The sequence below is a fragment of the Cryptomeria japonica genome, chromosome 5 (assembly GCF_030272615.1).
Source record: "Cryptomeria japonica chromosome 5, Sugi_1.0, whole genome shotgun sequence".
Lineage (NCBI taxonomy): Eukaryota > Viridiplantae > Streptophyta > Pinopsida > Cupressales > Cupressaceae > Cryptomeria > Cryptomeria japonica.
In genome coordinates, this window is record NC_081409.1 from 179,864,458 (window position 1) to 179,885,491 (window position 21,034).

The following is a 21,034-nucleotide window of genomic DNA, read 5'->3' on the forward strand; positions in this document are numbered from 1 at the left end:
CAATGACAAACTAGCTTCAAAACCAACAATGACAACCTAGAAGGTGCAATATGTTGAAATCCCATAAGGTGCCAAAATTAAAAATCCCTTGGCCAAATTGTGAAACAAGGTTTTGCCTTATTGCTGGCATCAAAAATAGAGATGAAAGGGGAAACAATGGAAAGTGAAGGAGGCATGAAATATCACAAGTGGTCCTAGTAGATACAACAATTTGAGTCTAGGAATATTGTTAGGAGGTATGATGTCGTATACATAAAACCCAATTGTATAGAAAGTGTTAGTGTAAGTCAAAACAATTGTGTAATATGAAATTAGTTAAATTATAAAGAAATTAAGTAATAAAAGGTAGTTGCAATCAACCTCTTATGATGAAATTTATATTCAAGCATCAAAATATAGAAGCAAAGAGATTGCAGAGGTGAAAATTTAAATATGTTTTCACTAGTAGTAATTTTTCTAATAATACCAATGATAGCTCTAGATGATGTTTGCCTAATTTCCTTTTTGATCCTTGCTCCCTGTAAAATTTATAGGAACTAGCATGTCTTTATTTGCTATTGTTTTGTGTCAAAATAATCGAAATGAGATTGTATGAATAATCAAAGGAGACTAAAAAATTGGGTCTATCAATTTGCTCATCATGGGCTACGACACTTTCAAATGACTTTAATAGCAAACCAAAGTATAACCAAAACGATTTTTTTTCCTAATTGCAATATTTTTAGGAGCAAAGTAATAGATTGCCAAAATAAATAAATAAAAATCATATTTTTATTGATACAAAAAGCTTATACACAATTGAATCCAGAAACCAATTTCACCATATTATTATTGTTCAACATTCAACCTAGTTGAGGACCCTTTCTCCATGAAGAGCCTCAGCAAATTCCATTAGCTATTTACTATTTACCCTCGAAGCATAAAGTTTCCGTATAGCCATATTTGCAATCCTTCAAAACTATTTCCTTACAAAATTAAAAGACCCTCCTCTGATCCAAGTTTTTGTCAACTGAGAGTCTAGGGGCAAGTTAGAATATTCATTGAAAGTTCAAATTTGGGTGGGCAGGCTTCTGTATTGTGACATCCAACAAAAGTATAAAAAATGGGTAGTAAGACACCATATTTACAGTTGATTTCAATTTCAATAAGAGTATAACCTGATCAATAGAAAAGAGGAAAAAACATATCCATCAATTTGAGAGATAAATGGAGCTTGCTGATCCAAATTATGATTCAATAGAACGTCATGGAAAATGATGACTTTGAAAGAAAGGAGAACCCTATCTCAATTAGCCATTGGATGTATAGTCTCCAAGGCTTTTCAAATGAAAAGAGTAAGTGATACTTATCGATATTACAAATCATATAATGACCCTGTATACATGATTTTATCATCCTATCAAAGATCAAATAATTCACTTGAAATAATAGCTAGAAATTAGCGCCATTCAGCCTCAATTCAAAAGATCGTAGTCATCCAAACGCTCATTGTACTGCAACATGTTCTTCCTGATCTTTGATGTGTCAACCCACGTAACAAAGTCTTCTAGTGGCCTTGTCACCAAAAATGCTGGATCTGTAACAGTATCTGGACCAACGCGGATATCTTAAGAACAGCTAAAGAAATCTTTGTAAAATAGTAGTTTTACACTAATATATACTTATTATGAAGGCAACTAGATGACTAATCATATATAGAATCCCCATATAATTTATATCATGATTTCTTCAACCAGATTTAAGATGTGCCTTATTAACTCACATCTTATATATCAGGGAAAAAATGTTACTGGTAAATTAAGAGTAAGAGATTTTCACATTTTCACAGTCCATATTAGTGAGTCTACAGATTCTATGGAGGAAACTGCATAATAATTTTTTTTATCATGATGGATCATACTCCATGATCCATCATCAGATAACATAAGTAACATAAGCAACGAATTGTGAAAAATGCAAAAACTAGACACTCTTAAATGAAGATCAAGATGCTCAGAAAATAGATTGCCTTGGGAGATGCAGGCAAAGGTTGAAAGGTTGAAAACTTGAAAAGCGGGGAGAAAGCAAAGCAGGACCCTGAGACTTTAAAAAACTACCCTGGGCAGGAAAGTTGAAATTATATCAACAATCAAATAAATAAAAAATGAACAATATATCAATAAAAAAATATAAAAATTTGATAAAAAGAAAAGAAAAAGTTCAAGCACATGATATGTGTATAAGAAGAGTGTAAAAGGTGGGACAGAGAGGAAGACAGACAGGTAAGAAAGTAAAAATAAGAACAAAAGCATAAGTAAAAGAGAGAAATTGAGATGATAACAGAAAAACAAATGTAGGCAAATCAAGAAGGTGAAGTAAGGAACAAACAGAAAAAGCTGAATAAAATGCGGGATAAAAGGATGAAACATGAAAAATGGAGATGGGGAAGCCAAGGTTAGAAACATATATTATACAATGTCACTGGTAATTGGTACCATATATTATACATTACAAATGTACATCAACCTCATGTTTTACAATGTTACTGGTAAATGGTACCATATATTATACATTACAAATGTATATATACATAAAATTTAGATAGAGGAAGGATACGGCCTTGTTCAATATATGTCACAGCTTCCTTGAGGCTTTCGCAAAAATGTAACCTTACAAGAACAGTAGCCAGGCGACGCCTGCAAAAAAACATTGTATGCAAAATGATTCACCTTGAAGCTTGAAAGTGTGCTCTATAAAGCAAGGTAGTTTTATCCAGCAAACTCAAAGCAAAGTTTTACAGTTATATTAACAACACCCTATAAAGGAATTAATTTTACCAATTATACCTGCAGAAGGAAGAAACTGACAACTTGTCACACAGAGCCAAGCTCTTCTTTGTTGGAATCACTCCAATATTATATCTTAAGAATAATACAAAGATTCCGACATCAAAAACTTCAAGCATAAAATATCTCAAAAACCTAAGAAACCAATAGGTTCTTGATGTTAAAAGAACATGGCATTGTAAAGGATAACTTTCACAATAGTTGTTTCAGTTCCTGTGTCTAAACATTTAATCATTTAAAAAGCACAAAAAAAGATTAGCTGGATTTTTTATTGAAGTGGAGGTATTTTATCATGAAACTTGCTGCATTCAGCAAAGGAATTAGATTTTCAAGGGGTTAAGAGAATTTAAACAGCATGATACAGATTAGAAACAGATCCCCTTATTATTAAATATGAACAAATCAAGTAAGACTCTAAAATGAATCCTTACAGTTTTTCTAGAAGACGATCAGTCATCTCAACTCGAAATGGGTCTTTGGGATCAATTTGCTTCAATATGTTTACAAGCTTGGTGACCACTCCACACAATACAGAGTATCTGAAATGACAAAACAAAAAGCTCTGTATCAAAGTAAAGAGAAAACTTGTACAAGACCTTGTATTAGTTAAAAAATCATCTCCTCCCTAAGTATCAGATTGGATAATATTTGCCTTTAAAAATCACAAAATATTCAAAAATTGCAAATAGCTATCCTATGCATGAATAGAGTCCCGGATTAAGTTAGAAATATTATGTATAAACTTTTTCTCTGTTGATATTCTCAGTATCATATGCAGTCAATCACAAATAAGCATGACGATAAATATCACAGTTTTTTAAGATCCTTATATCTAGAAGCAGCTGTTCAGTCAGACAAAGTAACAATTAGAAAGAGAGAGATATGAAACATTTGAAGATCCTGCTGTAAATGGTTTTGACTCTATCAATCAACATCTAGTGCTCCAAATTTTTTAAAATTAGCATTTTGTAGAAAACCATATTATACTTGCACGAGAAGGTTAAACCCTTCTTTCTAATTTGATGTCCCTTGAATCGTCTGTAAGTCCAAATAGCGCATGACAGCTAATGGATTCTACAATAATCATGATTTGATATGAAATATCAAGCATCCTATTCATATACAAAGAACAAAGACGATACCAATGGAGATGACTCAAAATAGAAGGATGATATAATTTTTAACTCTGAAATGTATCTGACATGCACTTCAGGAAATATTTTGGACAATATCCTGCAAATTGGGAATTGTGAAGTACATAATCCTGAAAGCCTATCTGCATTTTAGTTTGCATTCTGTTCTATAATACATGTATCTAAGATTCTAAATATTGTTGTACTCCTACCAAAATGACCCAATTCATAATCATTACTTACACCAGTTCATAGTTCATAGTTCACTTTGAACACCAATTTATTGAAAATATTTATGAATGTTGATATGTCAAATAGTAAATGGCAATGAAGCATTATGGTGATAGATTATCTATGTTGATCAAACTAATAGAAATGAATTTATTCTAAAAAATAACTAAATCAACAACAATATTTTTTTATAATTATCAAACAAATCCACGTCTTAATATCAATTTTTACAACCTTTAGAATTTAAGTCTATTATTATTTTTTATATTATATCAATTAATTAAATTGTAAATTATTATAGATTATGCTTAATTATTGTATAAGTGAATCTAACACACCCAAATAAACCTACGAAATTTTCTTATTGACCAAAAAAAAAATTAAAAAGAAAACATTGATACTTTATCATAGTTAATCATGGACTTGGTACAACTATGAAGTATAAATATTTTTCTAAATACTTTTTTGCTCAACTAGAGAGCCATGGAAAATGGTCAACGAAAACTGCATCAACGGAAATTGTGCAAGACGGTGAGTTGAAGCGAAGAGTAATAAGATTAGATATGAAAAACAATGTAACAGTAAAGTCTGAAGGTGGAAAGTAAGGCCACTATAGCGAAGACTGAGAGCGTAGATCTATAGGCTGCAATGGCCAAACTGAAGATAAAATGAGGGGAGGTCAATGCTTCTAGATATAGATTGTTGCCTGCATGTTGTCCATTCATTCAATGTATGAGGAGATCATTAGTCAGTTGATGGGTGTTGCTAAGCCTTTGGGGAGGTAGTGTAGTTCAGATGCGATAGAGGAAGTATAGCGTACAAGATGCTTTTTTCAGTCAATAGATGCATTTAGATAAGTAGACCACTGAACTCTTAAGCTACAACCTGTATGATCTCTATTTTATTTAGAAGAAAAAAGTCTGTTGGAGGGTTCCAGCTTCTAATAGAAACCATGAACCTCTCTAAGAGGTCAACCTTTTATAGACTAAGGTTAATCAAATAAACAAACACGAAGGAACGGGCTAACCACATGCATCATTCTCTGTGACTGAATTTCGTGTCCTTTATACTAAGATACCTCGTCCAATAATAAGTTGTAGATCTTGGTTTGCCTTACCTCTTGCACCGATCTTCGACACTGAGTAACCATCTCTAAAGGACTCAAATCATTTTTTTAGTGCCCTTCATCTGCAATGCCAAGCAAACAAATTAAGGAAAGCAAGGGACTCATGGCAGATAAGGACACGATGGGCACATTACTTGCATCTCCCACATTTGATACAAATTCTGCAACTTGATACAGGCTCCTTTCAATGGAGGAAGATTTGCAGGTTTCGTCATCATTTTTGAAACGCGTGAAAGAGGCCCCACCCAAGTTACTTTTAGTGCTTTAATACCAGTTGTCCAGCTATTAAAGAATTGGAGAGTACTTTCATTTTGTGGGTGTGCCACCCAAAAACCTTCACATCGAATGTCAGTGATGAGCAGATTCTGTTTAGACTTAAGTCTAAACGATTCCCTTGAAACGTACAATATTTCAAGACATGAAATGATAGTCTGGCTTTGTCATGTGGGCTCAGTAAACGTGAGCAAAAGTCAAAAGAACGGTGGAAATAATCCAACAGTTACGAACAATCTAATCATCTTGCATGCCAGTCCATCAATGTGAGTCATTGATTTTGAAATTTAGCTCATCCCTTTCAAATAAGGATACGCCTTCGGCATAAACACCCTATTTCAATCTTTTTGAGTGCTGTTTGTCATTTTTGTGCCCAGTTATGTCTGAAACTGTAAGTTCTATGAATCTCATTATTAACATCAAAATGCAGGTACAAACTTGAAACAGGAAAATTTGGAAGAAATTGGTAAAGTTTGAAGCCTAAAAATCAAAATGGTACAAATGCTAGAGAAGAGAATCAGTGTGACAAAGTCCCAAGTGTACAAAGCACCAAAAAACTCGACCAATGTGCCTAGTATCAAATATTCAACTCTATGCAATTTTGATATAAACATCACAGCAAAAATGGGTTTTCCAACCTGAACACATTAGTGTAATTGAATTTTGGCAAAGTAGACAGATTCAAATGGTATGAAAAACTCTGCCACCATGCCAGACAAAGAGGCAAAGTAACCGGATACGCCCATGCTCACCCCAGGCGTGCATACCACCATATCCAATACGGATACAGCATAGATACGTGTTGGATACCATATCCACAAGTGCCCATAAAACACTAATTTTCCAGTTATGTTGGATACTTTGTGATTTGATTTTTAGAAAGTTTGACATGAACCTTCCTAAACTTAATTTGGAAAACTTCATTCTTTCAATTTTTATTTTATTTTTCTGTTTTTTTTTTGTGAAATTTTATTTTTAAAGTTCAATTATTATTGTTAGTTCCTTCCATGGAACTATTGCGGAGGGGGCTGTTTTAAACTGTGATTAATGTTTAATTTGTGTAACCAATGAAAATTCATAGTTTTGTTTGTTTCTGTTTTAATGCTATGTTGAATGAGAGAAAGGTGCAAGTTTTTTAAACCCAACAGTTATGGAAAATATTTTTGGATGACTTAATTGGGCAAAATGGGTGGCAACAGATTGTCAGAGAAACAATGTGACTCACGAGGCACGAGAACACACATTGAATGAGGGCTCTGGCAGTGCGTTGCAGGAGCTGGTGCAGGATAGAGATTAAAAATAATGAATGGTTCATACAGCTGGCAATCAAATTCAACGGTAAAATGGCAGGGAACGCATGGGACTCAACCTCTGTCCCTTTTCCTCTCTTGTAGCTGAAGCTCTATCTTGAAAATACATGCCCCTACTCGTGATGGTGGAACCACTGTTCGTACCGGATTAAGTATTCAGACTAAACTATAGTTCCCCTCATCCACCTGTCCTGGGTATAGAGTAGCGGAGCTGGTATATGCTTGGGCTCGCCTGTAGGGTGCCCAGTCTGCTTGGAGGGAGAGGCACTCTCTTGACACCCTATCCATTGTAGTAGAATGGATTCACTCCGCTGCTATTGAAATTTGAGGGATGTTGTGCCAATATCTCTTCTTTTAGGGACTCAACATTACTAAAGCCAAGCAACGTAGAGAAAATCATAGGGATTGATGAGCATATTAGACGTGCAATGAGTGGATTGATAGTTGATACTCACATACTTGTTGAACATGCACATTTAACTCAAAATCAATCTCATTGTGTTTAATTGGTTTCCCAATACTGCAATAAGTTGATGAAAATGGTAATAGTAATCACAACAATAAACAACCAATACTTCAAATGTAGAAAAACCTTTTCAAGATTCTATAGTTTGGAAACATCTGATGGCAAAAGCCTGGAAACCTAGTTCGGAAAATTGTAGTCTATTTTGGGCTTGTGTAAAAACTCTACTATTTTCAACCATAATTATCAAGCCTCAAATTAGAACCGTAGTGACGTACTTTCCACGATGCTTGTTTTAAACTAAATAAATATGACCTCAAACAGTTGGCAATAAGCCTTTCTCCACAATAAAATTAGAAATAGCATCTATGTAGCACAACGACTTCTACATACTACACAATACAACCTAGTCTTCTTGCACAAATATAGTTTTTGGTGGCTCTTGCATACACCTTCAAAACTTTAGCCAAAATTGGTGCCAACAAATAGAATAGTAAACAAGTGTAATAGAAAGAAACTTAAAACAAATCTGAAATTCACATGCAAGGGACAAAGGCTTCCACTTGTAATCTAGTAGAACGATTGAAAAGATCTTCCTTTCCATTCACTCACAGCCATGCAGGATGCAAGCAGAAGTCATGGAATTTCACTTTACACCTATCAATTCCATTTGCTTGAAAGTTTCTCAAGCCTTTTTAAAAAACCTCTTTTGTGCATGACTTTCCACAAGACCACATTTCATTGAGGTATTCTATCAAATAGTTTATTGCTTTGTTTATGCTTCCATGTTTTGCAAGCATGTCTATTTAGTGATTTCAGGCGTTCCTTTTACAGTTGCAGCCTCACTTTAAGTTCTGATTTTTTCCTACATGTTCTCCTTCCAATACCAGTACTATGCTTGGATAATATCGTCATTTATTTGGCCAACCCAATGCTAATGCCAATGCCGATGCAGATGCAGCATCACCTCAATATGGACCTACCACTCAACCAAAAGTTGCAAAACTAGCATATACAGTCTCCCAATTCTACAATTCCACATTAAACCTTCCCATCCAACTGCTCTCTTCACTGAAATATGCTGCTCTGGCCAGAAACAAATCAGACAAAAAGACAACCAAAATTCAAAATTGTTCTTCCAGTTTTGGCAGGAACTTAGCTGCCCTGCAGCCCTTGTTTATCTAGTTCTTTATATTTAACTTTTTATATATATATATTTAGATATTTCTCCTTTTTGATTAATATTTAAATTTTACTTTATTTTATCTTAGTTTATTAGATTTAAGTGGCATTATTGTTAAATTGTTGATTTAATTGTAGGTCCTGGTTTGCATATTTTTTTGTATATTGTAATTTGTTAAATCAACTTATAATTATTTATGTAGCAATTATGTGTCTATGTTGATTTTAAAGTAACAAAAATCTCCTCTAATAACTTAAAAAAACGTGTTAAATATGTATATGGCTATTTTATAAATGTCCTATCCAGCCATATCCATATTAGGGGTCTTCAAAAATGCATCTGTGTCCAAGCAACTTTGCAAAGAGGTATAATGGAAATGGAAGGAAACGTAAGTGTTTTAGGCTTAAAAGCACACTTTTCATACCAAAAGCCAAAAACATGAAAAGTGAGTATGCACTGGTAGCACTTAAGTGAAAAATCAGATTACCCAATAAAAGGGAAAAGTGAACTTAAAAGGCCCGTTGAGTTCCAGGCATGCCAGCAAACTTTTGGTACCATTCGGCAAAAGTGTACCAAAGTGCAAAGGCACCAACAGAATGGCTTAGGCCTTTAAACTTGCAAAATGAAAAATTAAAAAAGAAAATATATGCCACAAGGGCAGGCCTACACACGGGGAGAAAGAAAGGAAAGTTCTAGGCTAAATTCCTTCTCCCTTTATTTGACAAAGGACATGTCCCATTTTGCGTATACAGGATCATTTTCAATGATTTTGGGTCTCCTCAGGTGTTTCTGCTCAGATTTTGTCATCCCACCCCTTCATAGAGCCAAGTAAATCATCCTTTTTAGTTACTTCCATTTTCTAGGTTTTAATATCAAAGCCCTTGCTTGTGAAATAGGATGTGTTTGTTCAATTTTTAAGAAGATTCTGATAAAAATGGTATCCCCTAAGGCTACTTGATGCAGCACTGTATGCAGATCAAACGAACAACCAAAACAAGCATACGGTCACAAATGAAGCACAGAGGAAGAAGATACTGAAGAAATAGAAACAAAACATTTGATTATTCAATTGCATAAGATTATACACATGGGCCCTTTACAAAATAATGGAACCCATCATTGTGAATGTCTAGCCTATGCAGAGACCTATGTTGTCAACTTTCAAGAAAGATGACTGGAGTCCTAATGTTTAATAAAAAAATAAATTCTTCTAAAATTGCATTAATCACACATCTGTTGAAACTTCAAATGCAAAAACATAACAAATAAAGATAATTACACCTTCAAATCAGTTTCTCACTCCTTTGAAAAATTTAAAAGAAAATATTTACAAAGCGTTCGTCTAACAACTGCATGGAAATTCACTTTATATTACATTCTTCTATCTGACTCCTATCTTTATACTATTCAACTAAAATCTAATCTTCCAAAAACCATCCTTATCTCTTACAAGAGATGACTTAGAAAGATATGTCTAAGTCATCAGTGTTTACCTACACTTTATTAGACTTAATTATATAAATGAAATACTCACTTCAATCCTTAAAAGTGAAATACAAAATAGAATAACTTGAACCACTTTCCAAGACGTTCACACTGAACCTGTGCAGAAGTTTCGGTCAAAGCTAAAAACTCAACGCACATCACAATCTACCTCCAATAAATCAACAGAAAGATTCCTACTTCAACATTGGTCGATCCTTCCTCAAAATTGCTAACTTTTTCTCTTTGGAAGCACCCACTTGAGAAGCTAAGTGTGGCATAAGGTCCACAAGTGTTGTGCATTTTTCTTGGTTGCAAAATTTTGTGGCAGATTATGTTTATGATGTTTTGTACTTTTTAGTGATCGCATTGGATACCAACACATTTACATATGAGACATGATATTATTTTATGATTGAACTATTATGATCATTTCAGCTTCACCATCTTCATTATTATTATGAGATGTTAGTTACTTTAACTATGACGGTTCAGTGTTATTGATTGGTTGATGGGTAATTACGGTTTGACCATGCTTCTTTTGTATCATCCTAACCATGCCATAATAGAGGATCATTATTGAGATGTGATATATATGATGTGATTTTGTGAGATGTATGAATCTTGCTTAAGTATAAGCATTTGTGGGTTACTTATCATACTATCTTGTGTTAAATAGGTTTGATGTGTAACAGAGTGCATAAGATATATGGTAAACCATCAAAGTTATTTTTTAAAGATGTTTATGTTACAAGTGTGGTTGCCGTTGCACCAAAAGATCGACCTTTTAATGTCCGATACAACCACTAGACTTATAGAATCCACAGGAGGCGGTTAAGCCGTGTCACAAACCCGAGCGCTACGTTGCACAGCACAAGGAGACCAAGGGCACACACCTTGCAACAGTTTACATAAATTTGTTTGAGTCTAAGTTACCACTTTGGGTTTAGGTTCGAATTCAATGGTTTTGTTTGTGGGCTTGTTAAAAAAAAATAGGGATTGGGTTGGGTTTGGGTTGGGTTTGGGTTGGTCCATACAAAAACATATAAATATTTGCCATAGTTACCAGCAGGCCTGTCTCAGAGACGGAGACACATCTCTGGAAACTTCCCGATGCATAGGGTGCTTTTGGCTGCCGTCTCCAAAGTCTCCCTATCAGAAATCGATGTCTCCCTCCAAAAAACGCAGTAAAAGGCCAAAAGGGAAGGGATAAATAAAATAAACCTGAAGCAAAGCAAAATCGTAAGGAAATAACTAATAAGGAAACCGCGTCACAAGAAGACAAAAATCCATGCAAAGTTATAGTGATTGGATATACTAACAGTGTAGACTTTTTGAGAGGGACATAAACAAGTTGTATGACTGATTTCATGTCATTGTAATGGTCTAAAGAGAAATTTCCTTTACTAATTAGTCGACAATATTGGGTGTTCTCGACACCAATATTACCTTACTTTCACTAAACCATTTAGACTGGCTATGGTACCAGCAGTATAAGCAATTTTAATTTCAATTTTTGTTCAATTTTAAAGTTAATGCTAAACTTTTTTTTATTGAAATGTTAATGCTAAACTTTACCATTGTTCTTGTTTCCAAAGTTCTCTGTCATGATATTTTTTGGAAATTATTACATTATGTTAAAAATAATTGGCATCTCCAAGTACCCGCGTTTCCTATTTTTGAAAATTAGTCGTATTAGTACCAATACCAGTACCAGTCTTCGGAGTCTCCAAGTACCCCCAAATCTTGGCAACCTTCATATTTGCAGCAGTAATTAAGTTCAAAATGCACCACCCTATTAATAGTCAAATAACATACCAAAATACGCCACCATATTAATAATCAAATATTGATCAAACTCGAATGTCATGATATATATTACAGTTAAAAATAATAATGTCAAGTGTCAACAATCAGCCATCATTGATCAAATATAAATGGGTCTTCAAAAAATATCATCATCACCATCCATATTGGATGATGTACATAGTGATTAATTAGAAGAACCACAAATAATAGTGCCACTGGCACTACCACTAGAACTACCACTAGCACTAACATTACCACTCTCATGCTCACTATATGGCCAACAGTCACCGTCAACATCAAGTGTAGCAAAGTGGGCAGTGGAAGCATCCAAGTTAATACGCTTCAGCTCAATATCCCACTTCCTTGTCTCCCCTTCTTTGTAGCCACTTTGTTTGTGTGTAAGGAGCCACAAGTTTGAATGCACATACACCAAGTCCTCTGCCTTTTTTGAGTGTTATCTTTTGCGCTTTATTGAGTGGAAAAAGGAGTATGAGCTCCAATTCCTCTCAGATGCAGATGAACTAGCAACCTATTAAGACAATTAGAGAGTTAAGAGTTGCAAAATTTAAATATTTAAATATTAATAAACTTAAAAGATAAAAGATTTTTTTCATAAAACTTATTTGAGATAAAATTTTGATTGAAAGAGGTTGTAGGTGCGTGTATGATTGGCCATGGAAGTACCACCAACTATGAGCATCGAACATATACTTGTCCCGAGGATCATCAAGACCATAGTGGTTGGAGCATGCAAAACACATGAATTCAGCCCTCACTTCATGTCATGATCAATGAAGAGTCTCCAAAGTGCTGCCTTGTACCCTTGGGTGACTTCAACATCTCTATATGGGGCAACTCTTCTTGTCACAGAAAGGAGCTGAGCACTATATTATTTGGGACTCAATGCAAAGGCAAGAAGATGCAACGGAGTGGTTATTTTGTTCCATCTCTCTACAGTGATTTTGTGTAATTCTTTGTAGAATTATTCTCCACAATCTTGCTCTTTTGCATTCATGATGACTTTCATATTCTCAAACATTGAGTCAATGGCATCATATAACTCACCTAAACAAGGCATATCCATGTCAATATAACTGATCATGCTCAATATGGGCTCAATGAAACTGAGTAGATACTCAACACTATCCCACCAAATGTCATCTAGGATCATTTTTTTAACCTTTGCTACCCTTGTAGTGCTAAATTGCCTCCAAGTGGACTAATTTGTGTTGATGGCCATGTTAGAAAGTGCCTCACAAACCTTCACAAGTCATCTCAACACAATTGTATTGGAGGCTAAACAGGTCTAAACAACCTATTTTAAAATCAAAATTTTAAAAAAATATATAGTTTACTAAAATGGAACATATTTATTATTTAATATATCTTCAGCAACTCCAATTTCAAGAATGTTCTAAATATGCCTTGTGACATATGTTGGTTGGTGGTGAACATTTGGATCTCTTCGGCCTCACCATACACTTGTTGATCTAATTAATTTTGGTGCCAATTTTTTGTCGCATTAGGTTGAAGGAGTGGACAGCACAAGGTGTCCAAAAAATGTGTGAATAGCACTCCTCAACCAACAACCTAACAACGATACAATTTTTGGCTTTGTTTGCAATAACTTGCACAACATTTCGAGGGCACACTTCCTCAATGGCATGACAAAGAATGTAAGCAATAAATGCACCATCCTTCACCTCTCCTTCACAATCCACTGCTCTAAAAAACATCACCTCTTTAGGGGACATTGCAATAACATCGATCAATAGACAATTTTTTGCATCTTTCCATCCATCAAAACAATGGACACCCCTATTTCGACCCACGAATCCTATAAGAGAATCAAGGAGTCCTCTACAAATTTCACCTCTTTATCCAATAAGGTGCTACACACCTTCTCAAAACCCAAGCACTTGTACCCTTTTGGAGCCTCATTATTTGATTTCACCATTTTTTGCCAATAGGGTGAGTGAACATTGAATGCCAATCCCATTCGCATAGACACATCTTTATCAGCAATCTCTCTAGACTCAATCTGAAATTCCATTTCTAGTGGCCCCTCTAATCTCTTATGTGTAGAGGCCACAAGTTGTTCTTCAAGTATGGGCAAAAATGGATGGCTCTCTATAGGTTGAAAATGAGGAGGTGGTGGAGGGGTGCTTCATCCCTCAAGATCCTTTCTGTAACAAAGAACAATTTGATTTAGAGCTTGTTGCTTGGTTCGCTTCTTTCTCTTCAATATATGCCAAGACTTGAGCTTGTAGAATGTCGTTACCATCTTCACCAAAGGCTTTTCACTCAATTGTATGAGCTTGAATATCTAGCTTTACAATGACCACGAGTCCAAACATAACCTCCACCCCTTGGAAGTTGTTGTAACATTTCAACATATTTCCAAAAGGGAGAGTTTGGGTCTATTATAAAGTGGGGTTGGCTCACAGAGCTAGAAAGAGTTGCTATTATAATACCTAAGACAACAAGTTCAATAGACAACACATTTGAAGAATTGAAACAAATGAAATTTGAGAACAAAAATATATAAATACAACTTAATAGTTAATTCATTTTTAAAAATAAAGCATGTGTTATAGATACCTACGAGAATGAAAACAAACCAAAAACTTCAAAACAAAACAAGAGAGTTCATTTGTGAAAAAATAAATTAAGGAAAAGTAAAACCAAAAACTTCAAAAAGCCCAACTCTTCTAAAGAAATCTTCATCTAGAATCTCCTTGACAACAAATGAACACTTGCAAATATGTAGGAATAGCATAACAACCAGCTTGGAACATTCAATGATCAATCTTCAGCTCTAGTTGTGCAATGGCAAGCAACAAAATAAGTTCAACAATGAAATTTGTTTTTGCCTTTTGGATGTTTTATATGTCACATATAAGGGTTAGGGAGGCGAATGGCACTTTTTAGAGTCCAAAAAAAAGTTTTTTAGAAAAAGGAAAATGGCAAAATTCGTCAATTGCATGAGAAAATGCATCAAATTTAGCCCAAGTTTTCCTAGATTCATCCAAAACGATCCACGAGCTATGGGTGAGACCCTGCTCTAACCCACAAGGGACCAAACCAGACCTAGGGTCTATTGGGAGCAAATCGATAACACAAGTTTGAGTGAATTTGTCTTGCCCCATGATGGGGAAATAAGACATCACATGTTATATACCTATGAGCCATCTATACCAATGGGGTGCAATTATGGACCTCTTAGTAGTGAAACCGATAAATATTTGATTTGGAAAAATAGATATTATATCATCCCTCGTGAATGAATCCAAATAAGTTATTTTTGGCAAAGGGTTTGCTTATATATTTGAAAAAGAAATTTAGTGGAGAATTAAACAAATTTTGAGATTGGAAGAGAGCTTAGAAAATTTATTTTCAAACTCATGGGTTTGTTCTTAAAAGATTTTGAAAGAGGCTTTTGTTTGGAAAAAGGATTGGATTCTTTGAAGAAGTATGGTGTGTTCTTGAGAATAAAGATATCATCAAACCCTTGGATTCCTAGATTGTGAAATATTATGGTATTTATCTTGTTATGGTTTTAATTTTTAGTGCTTTAAAATGATGAAAATTTGTTTGCCATTAATGTGTGTTTAAAATGAATATTTCATTTCTTTCTTTTATCGATTCTTATAAAAAGCTGGAAACCCAATTAGTCAAGAAAATATAGCTTGAAAATGATTTAACTTTACTAGAGATATTTTATTTTGTGGTACTTATAAATTAGAAAAGGAAAGGAAAAGCCAAAGCATATGAGTTAGTTGATTCTTGTGTGTATCCCTTTCCACCTTCCTAAGAGCTACTTTGTAAATTTGGTTTTCTTAGATTGTTTTAGAAATTATAGAGATATGTCGGAGGCTTGGAGTGGCCATTTCTTCCAAACTCTAATAATAGAGTTTGATGCAAAATAAATACAAAAAGTAGCTAACATGATTAAATGCAACATTTCTTCCAAACTCTAAAACTAGGGTTTGATGCAAATGTTTAATGAGAAGCATATATTGGAGACAGGTGCTTATGATGAGACTCGCTATTTTTTCCTAGATTTCTAGTCTTGGTCTTGAAGAGCCGAGATGGACAACTTCACGTCTTAGCTTCCTCTCTTCTTCCTTGTGTAAATTGGAATATGTGTGTCTCCAATTGCATTGAGAAAGCCTTGACCAAGTGTGAATTTGCATGTTGCCAATTGATGGTTTTGTTTGCATATGTTATCCACGAGCTCATCTTTGCCAGCGAGTGGGATGGACCTTTGTATTCCACATTATCAAAACCTGCTTGCCATCATTGGTTTATAGCATGTAGTTGTGATAATTTTTTCAAAAGCTTGGTGAAATCCTAGTTTTATCATTTTCATTTATGCATTTTGCGGCTGAGAAAAACAATGAAATTGTATTTATTGATACGATGGATTCAAATTATGTATTGAAGATTGATACTGAGTTAGCAATCAACATTGTAATATGTATTTTTTTGAATTGCATGTTGATTACAAATGTCTTGCCCATTCGAGCATCAACATGAGACCAATAAAAGCTCCTTACGGGCAAACACACTAGAAATCAACTATGGAAGACCAAGTCACTACTTAGAGATCCACTTTTTATTAGAAACCACCTAACCAACTATGGAAGACCAAAAGTCACAACTTAGAATTCCACTTTAGATGTCCCTAAGGGGAATTGAAATTGGATCTCCACAATGAAAACCTAATGCTTTAGCCAATTAAACTCAACCCCTTGGATGTAATATGTATTTGGGAAAATTTGTATTAAAAATAAATTTATGGACTTGAAAGAGAAAAAATATTATTTCAATTTAAAAATTATTATTTTGTAATTTTGAAGGTTGGCCCTTGATCTCTATTGAGATTGTGGTTCAATGTTCTATTGGTGGGTCCCTAGAACTTCTCTATCTATTTTAAACCTTAGTTGTCAATTTCAGGTCATTCTTGAGTGAATTAGTGCTTTGAAAACATAGAAACTTTTTTTTTTGTATTGAAGAAGATTTGAACTTAGCACCTTCTAGGTGCCTACAACATGGACTTTGCCATTAAACCAAATGTCTTTTGACAAACATTGAAACATTTGTAGGAATTTTAGTGTTGCTTTCTAACCATAGAAAACTCATTTTTGTTGCTTAAGGTGCTTGCCATTCCTTTGTTGTGTGTCTACACATTTCACATTTTCTCCACACATGTTTGAGTGCATGCGCTACTGTTGTCCGTTGGAAATAAGCCACACCTGCAACCAACGATGGGCTGGCCAAGAGCACCCAGTAGCTCAATTGGTAGAGCACTCTCGTAACAAATGGAAGTAACTAGGTTTGAGTCCTAGCTTGTCCAAAATGAGTTGTAGCTCAACATGTGGTATCAAAGCCAAGCTAGGAGCCCTAAGCACCTGCAATGTGGCTTAAGGTGGGATGTTGGAAATAAGTCACACCCGGAATGACGGACTAGCCAAGAGGGGCTAGTAGCTCAATTGGTAGAGCACTCCAACAACAAATGAAAGGTCCTAGATTCGGGTCCTTGCTGGTCCAAAATGGATTGTGTTGATGTGTTATTTATGCACAATGCAACACAAAATAAAATACCAAAGGCACTCTATCCTCTCTTGATCAAAATCTTCTTGGATGCTGAATTATATGATCAACCAAGATGACTCCAAGGTTTCTATAGTCAAGTCTTGACTTGTGGATAGCTTAATTGGTTTATGTGATTGCTGGTAATCCAAGGGGTCTTACGTCGAATACTTGAATGTTGCTGGAACGTGGAAATTAACTTGATTAAAAAGGACAAAAGGATAGGGTTTAAGAAGACTACGCTACTCCTAAGATCAAAGATAACAATGAATGTTACTCGGATAGACAAACTCCTTCATATCAAATCTTGCTTCTCCATGATAACAACAACTACGCAAGATTGATGCGATCTTCTAAAGATGAGAAAGGTTTTCATATCTTGAATACTCATGCAAATACCCATACATGACGCAACTTGAATAAGCATCCACAATTGAACTAAACACAAGTGTAAGGTTCAAGCTAACTTTGCATTGTAGCATACAATCAGCAAGCTACAAAAAGTATGAATCAAGGAGTTCATCAAAACATATTCATAAGCATACATTATAATCAATGGGCTTCAATTAAACTATGAGAAGTAGACAAGAAACCATGCCACAAGTGAAATAACACCAAATTCACCATAACTTCAATGAAATTAAATATTACTCCAACAAGCCTTTGCAACAACTTCAAGTTTTCCTCATCCTACTCTATTCTAATTATCAGCTAATTGCTATCTAACTACTACTATTCTCCAATCGTCTTCTTGTCTTATTAACCCGTACAAATGAGAGATTGAGCCTTTTATAGATAGCTCTTTACAATGAATGAATCAGATTGGTTCACAATCAGTGGCCAAGATTACAAGATGTAAACCCTAATTAGGGTTTGTTACAATAACTCCCTCTGAGCAATGAGAAAATTACATTTAGGTCCAATATTGAATGTGAACCAATAGAAAAAGAGGTTAGGTATCTCGAATTTTGTGCCTCCATTGAATGAGTTAGGTACATTGTATTTGGACATGTTGATGTGGATCCTCTTGATTGGTTGGTGATGACAAGGATGACACCTCAATCTGCTTGGTAGACTTGTTACTTAGCATCTCCAAGCTTGGTCAATGTGATAATGATGATGGGAAGCATTATCCTGATCAAGTCGATCCTCTATCTTGTGCTTGCTTATCTTGCCTTCACGCCCTAAGGCCTCGACCTCCTTGTATCATCATGATGTGATGAGAATAGAGATCTTGATGACGATCTTGTTCTTTTACTTCTCCAGGTTCATCATGTCATAGCCTTATCCTGCTTTGGTGTGATTCTTTGCAATTGAAATCTCACTCTGATATCCCCATCTTCACTTTGATCCTCCTACAATCAGACCTGCCCCTTTGCTTTTACCTGCAAAACAAACAAGAAGATATCAAACATCATAAAGTACATATTAACTTTACCTATCCTTCATCTCTATATGTCTGATTTTGTCTGATCAAATTATGTCTAAGGTCTGATTAAAGTCTGATCTAAGTCTGATCTCACATTCTCTGTTCTGATATGATCTTTGATTGGTCTGATTTTTGGGTACTAATGTCTGATCTCCCCATGAATGCTGGCTTGAACTGTCCTCAAACATCTGTAAATGATTTTGCATCCATTTCAATTGAGAATTTGATCAAACGAAATGATCAAATAATCTGGAAAATTCGCTGATCTTATTGAGTTTCGCATTGCCTGAAGGGTTTCTATCAAATTCGCTTGGAGAGATTGCTTTGAATGATGTTTGATTGAAATGGAATACCTCCTCTTATAGGCACTAATGAGTGGGAGGGGTGTGTCTTTTCCAATCATAGGCTGACTTGTTTAGATAAAATAAAATCTTCTTGCTGAGCGCTTTACCCTTGCTTATGCTGGCCGACTTAGCATTGATGCTTGGAGATGTCTTGGAGAGATCAGCATTTAGTGGTTGATTTGCACAATTAATTTGGCATTTAGCCCTTGGTTTGCACAATGAAGGCAGCTTTTAGCCCTTCATTTGCACAATGAAGGTGGTAAATTAATCTTTGTTTGCACTAGATAACTGTCTTGGGCGGTATTTTGTAGTTCATTTGCACTAACTTGGTGGCATTTGACCTTTCATTCGCACAAGGCATCTTACTTGGTTGGCATTTAGTGCTTCACTTGCACAACTAACTTCTTGCCTAGATCAAGCTTGGTGTGGCAGCATTTGGTGCTCTAATTGCACAAATTGGGTGTGCATTTCATCTTTGTTATAGGAGGTTTGTTCATTGAGATAGTCAATTTGATGCATCTTTGCCTCAAACCATCTCCAACCTAGGCACAATTTCACCTTCCATTCGTACAATTACCTCATAATGAGCAAACCCATGCCAAGACCACACCTTGAGCAAAATCTTGCCTTAGTAAATTTTTTTAATTTTCATCCAAATTTCTCAATTTTGATCACTTATCTAACACTGCCATAGGTTATCTCATGATTTTTGCCCCTCTAGCATGGGCACAATTCTAGGGCCCGGTTGCACAAATGTCACTTGATGAGCAAGCTAGTGCTAGGGCCTTGCACTTGTACGGCTCCGTTTGTGTGTGTATCATGTTGGACAAGAATCTTACTTAGTCAAATTTTCACCTTCGAAATTTTGGTAAGCCCAATGTTTTATCACTTCATCATTTAGATATCTTCATCATTAGAAGCGATTCTAAAAACCATTCTCTAAACCCAACCTTTGACATCCAAAAACCCTATGACCCACTCATTCTTGCAAATGAAATCTTGATGGCTTGTTCACCTAAAACAACTTAATCATGAGAGTCTCAATTTGATAGGACCGGCCTCCTCATAAGCAAAGGCTAACGGCAAAGAGACTGACACTAAGCCAAGACAACTAACCTAAAACCCTAAGCCTAAAGCAAAAAAGTAGGGGTCCCCATTTGCAATCTGGCGATGTGTGAAACGTCACAACAGGTTGTAGCTCCACATGTGGTCTTAGAGCCGAGCTAGAAGCCCCAAGCACCCACAATGTGGCTTAAGGGGGGGGTGTTGAAAATAAGCCACACCCAAACCGACGTTGGATTGGCCAAGGCAGGCCAGTAGCTCAATTGGTAGAGCATTCCAACAGCAAACGGAAGGTCCTAAGTTCAAGTCCTAGCTGGTCCAAAATGAGTTGTAGCTCAACATTGTCATACAAACAACAACACTTGTGTCTGTGCATGCAATGCAACACTATTTGTGTTGTATTTGTGAACATGAAAAAATTAGTTTAGCTTGTTTCACCATACTAAAGTCCTTAATTAAATTTGGATATTACGTTATAACTCTTGGCCTTCATCAACAATTGCAAATTGGAAGATAACTTCGCAAAATGGCAAGGTCACAAATAACTGCCACTTCAAAAGAAGTTGAAATGCCTCAGATTTAAGTGTGAATCATGTCACTTTGGATTCCCAATTAAGTGGAATCGTCACTAATGAATAAGATTTCAATCAATTCTTGACCATTCATTGGAAAACAACTTGATAAGTGTCTTAATCAAATATCAATTGTTTTTGAACTACAACTCACCATGGCATGGCTCGTGACAATAGGTACAAGGGCATGCATGGCC

General features: G+C 35.3%; 1 protein-coding gene across 2 annotated transcripts in view; it reads right to left on the reverse strand.

Annotated features, from left to right (window-relative positions):
• Window positions 1–755: 755 nt before the first annotated feature.
• Window positions 756–21,034, reverse strand: part of LOC131027118 (uncharacterized) — a 29,353-nt gene continuing 9,074 nt past the window's right edge. The window contains exons 3-6 of one of the 2 annotated variants that reach the window (XM_057957103.2): window positions 3,257–3,364; window positions 2,826–2,900; window positions 2,596–2,675; window positions 756–1,606 (exon numbers count right to left, since the gene is read on the reverse strand). In XM_057957103.2, coding sequence (XP_057813086.1) covers window positions 1,455–1,606; window positions 2,596–2,675; window positions 2,826–2,900; window positions 3,257–3,364 — 415 coding nt within the window. In that variant the 3' untranslated portion in view covers window positions 756–1,454. The remainder of the gene's footprint in view (window positions 1,607–2,595; window positions 2,676–2,825; window positions 2,901–3,256; window positions 3,365–21,034) is intronic. The other variant, XM_057957104.2, reaches the window with a different exon arrangement.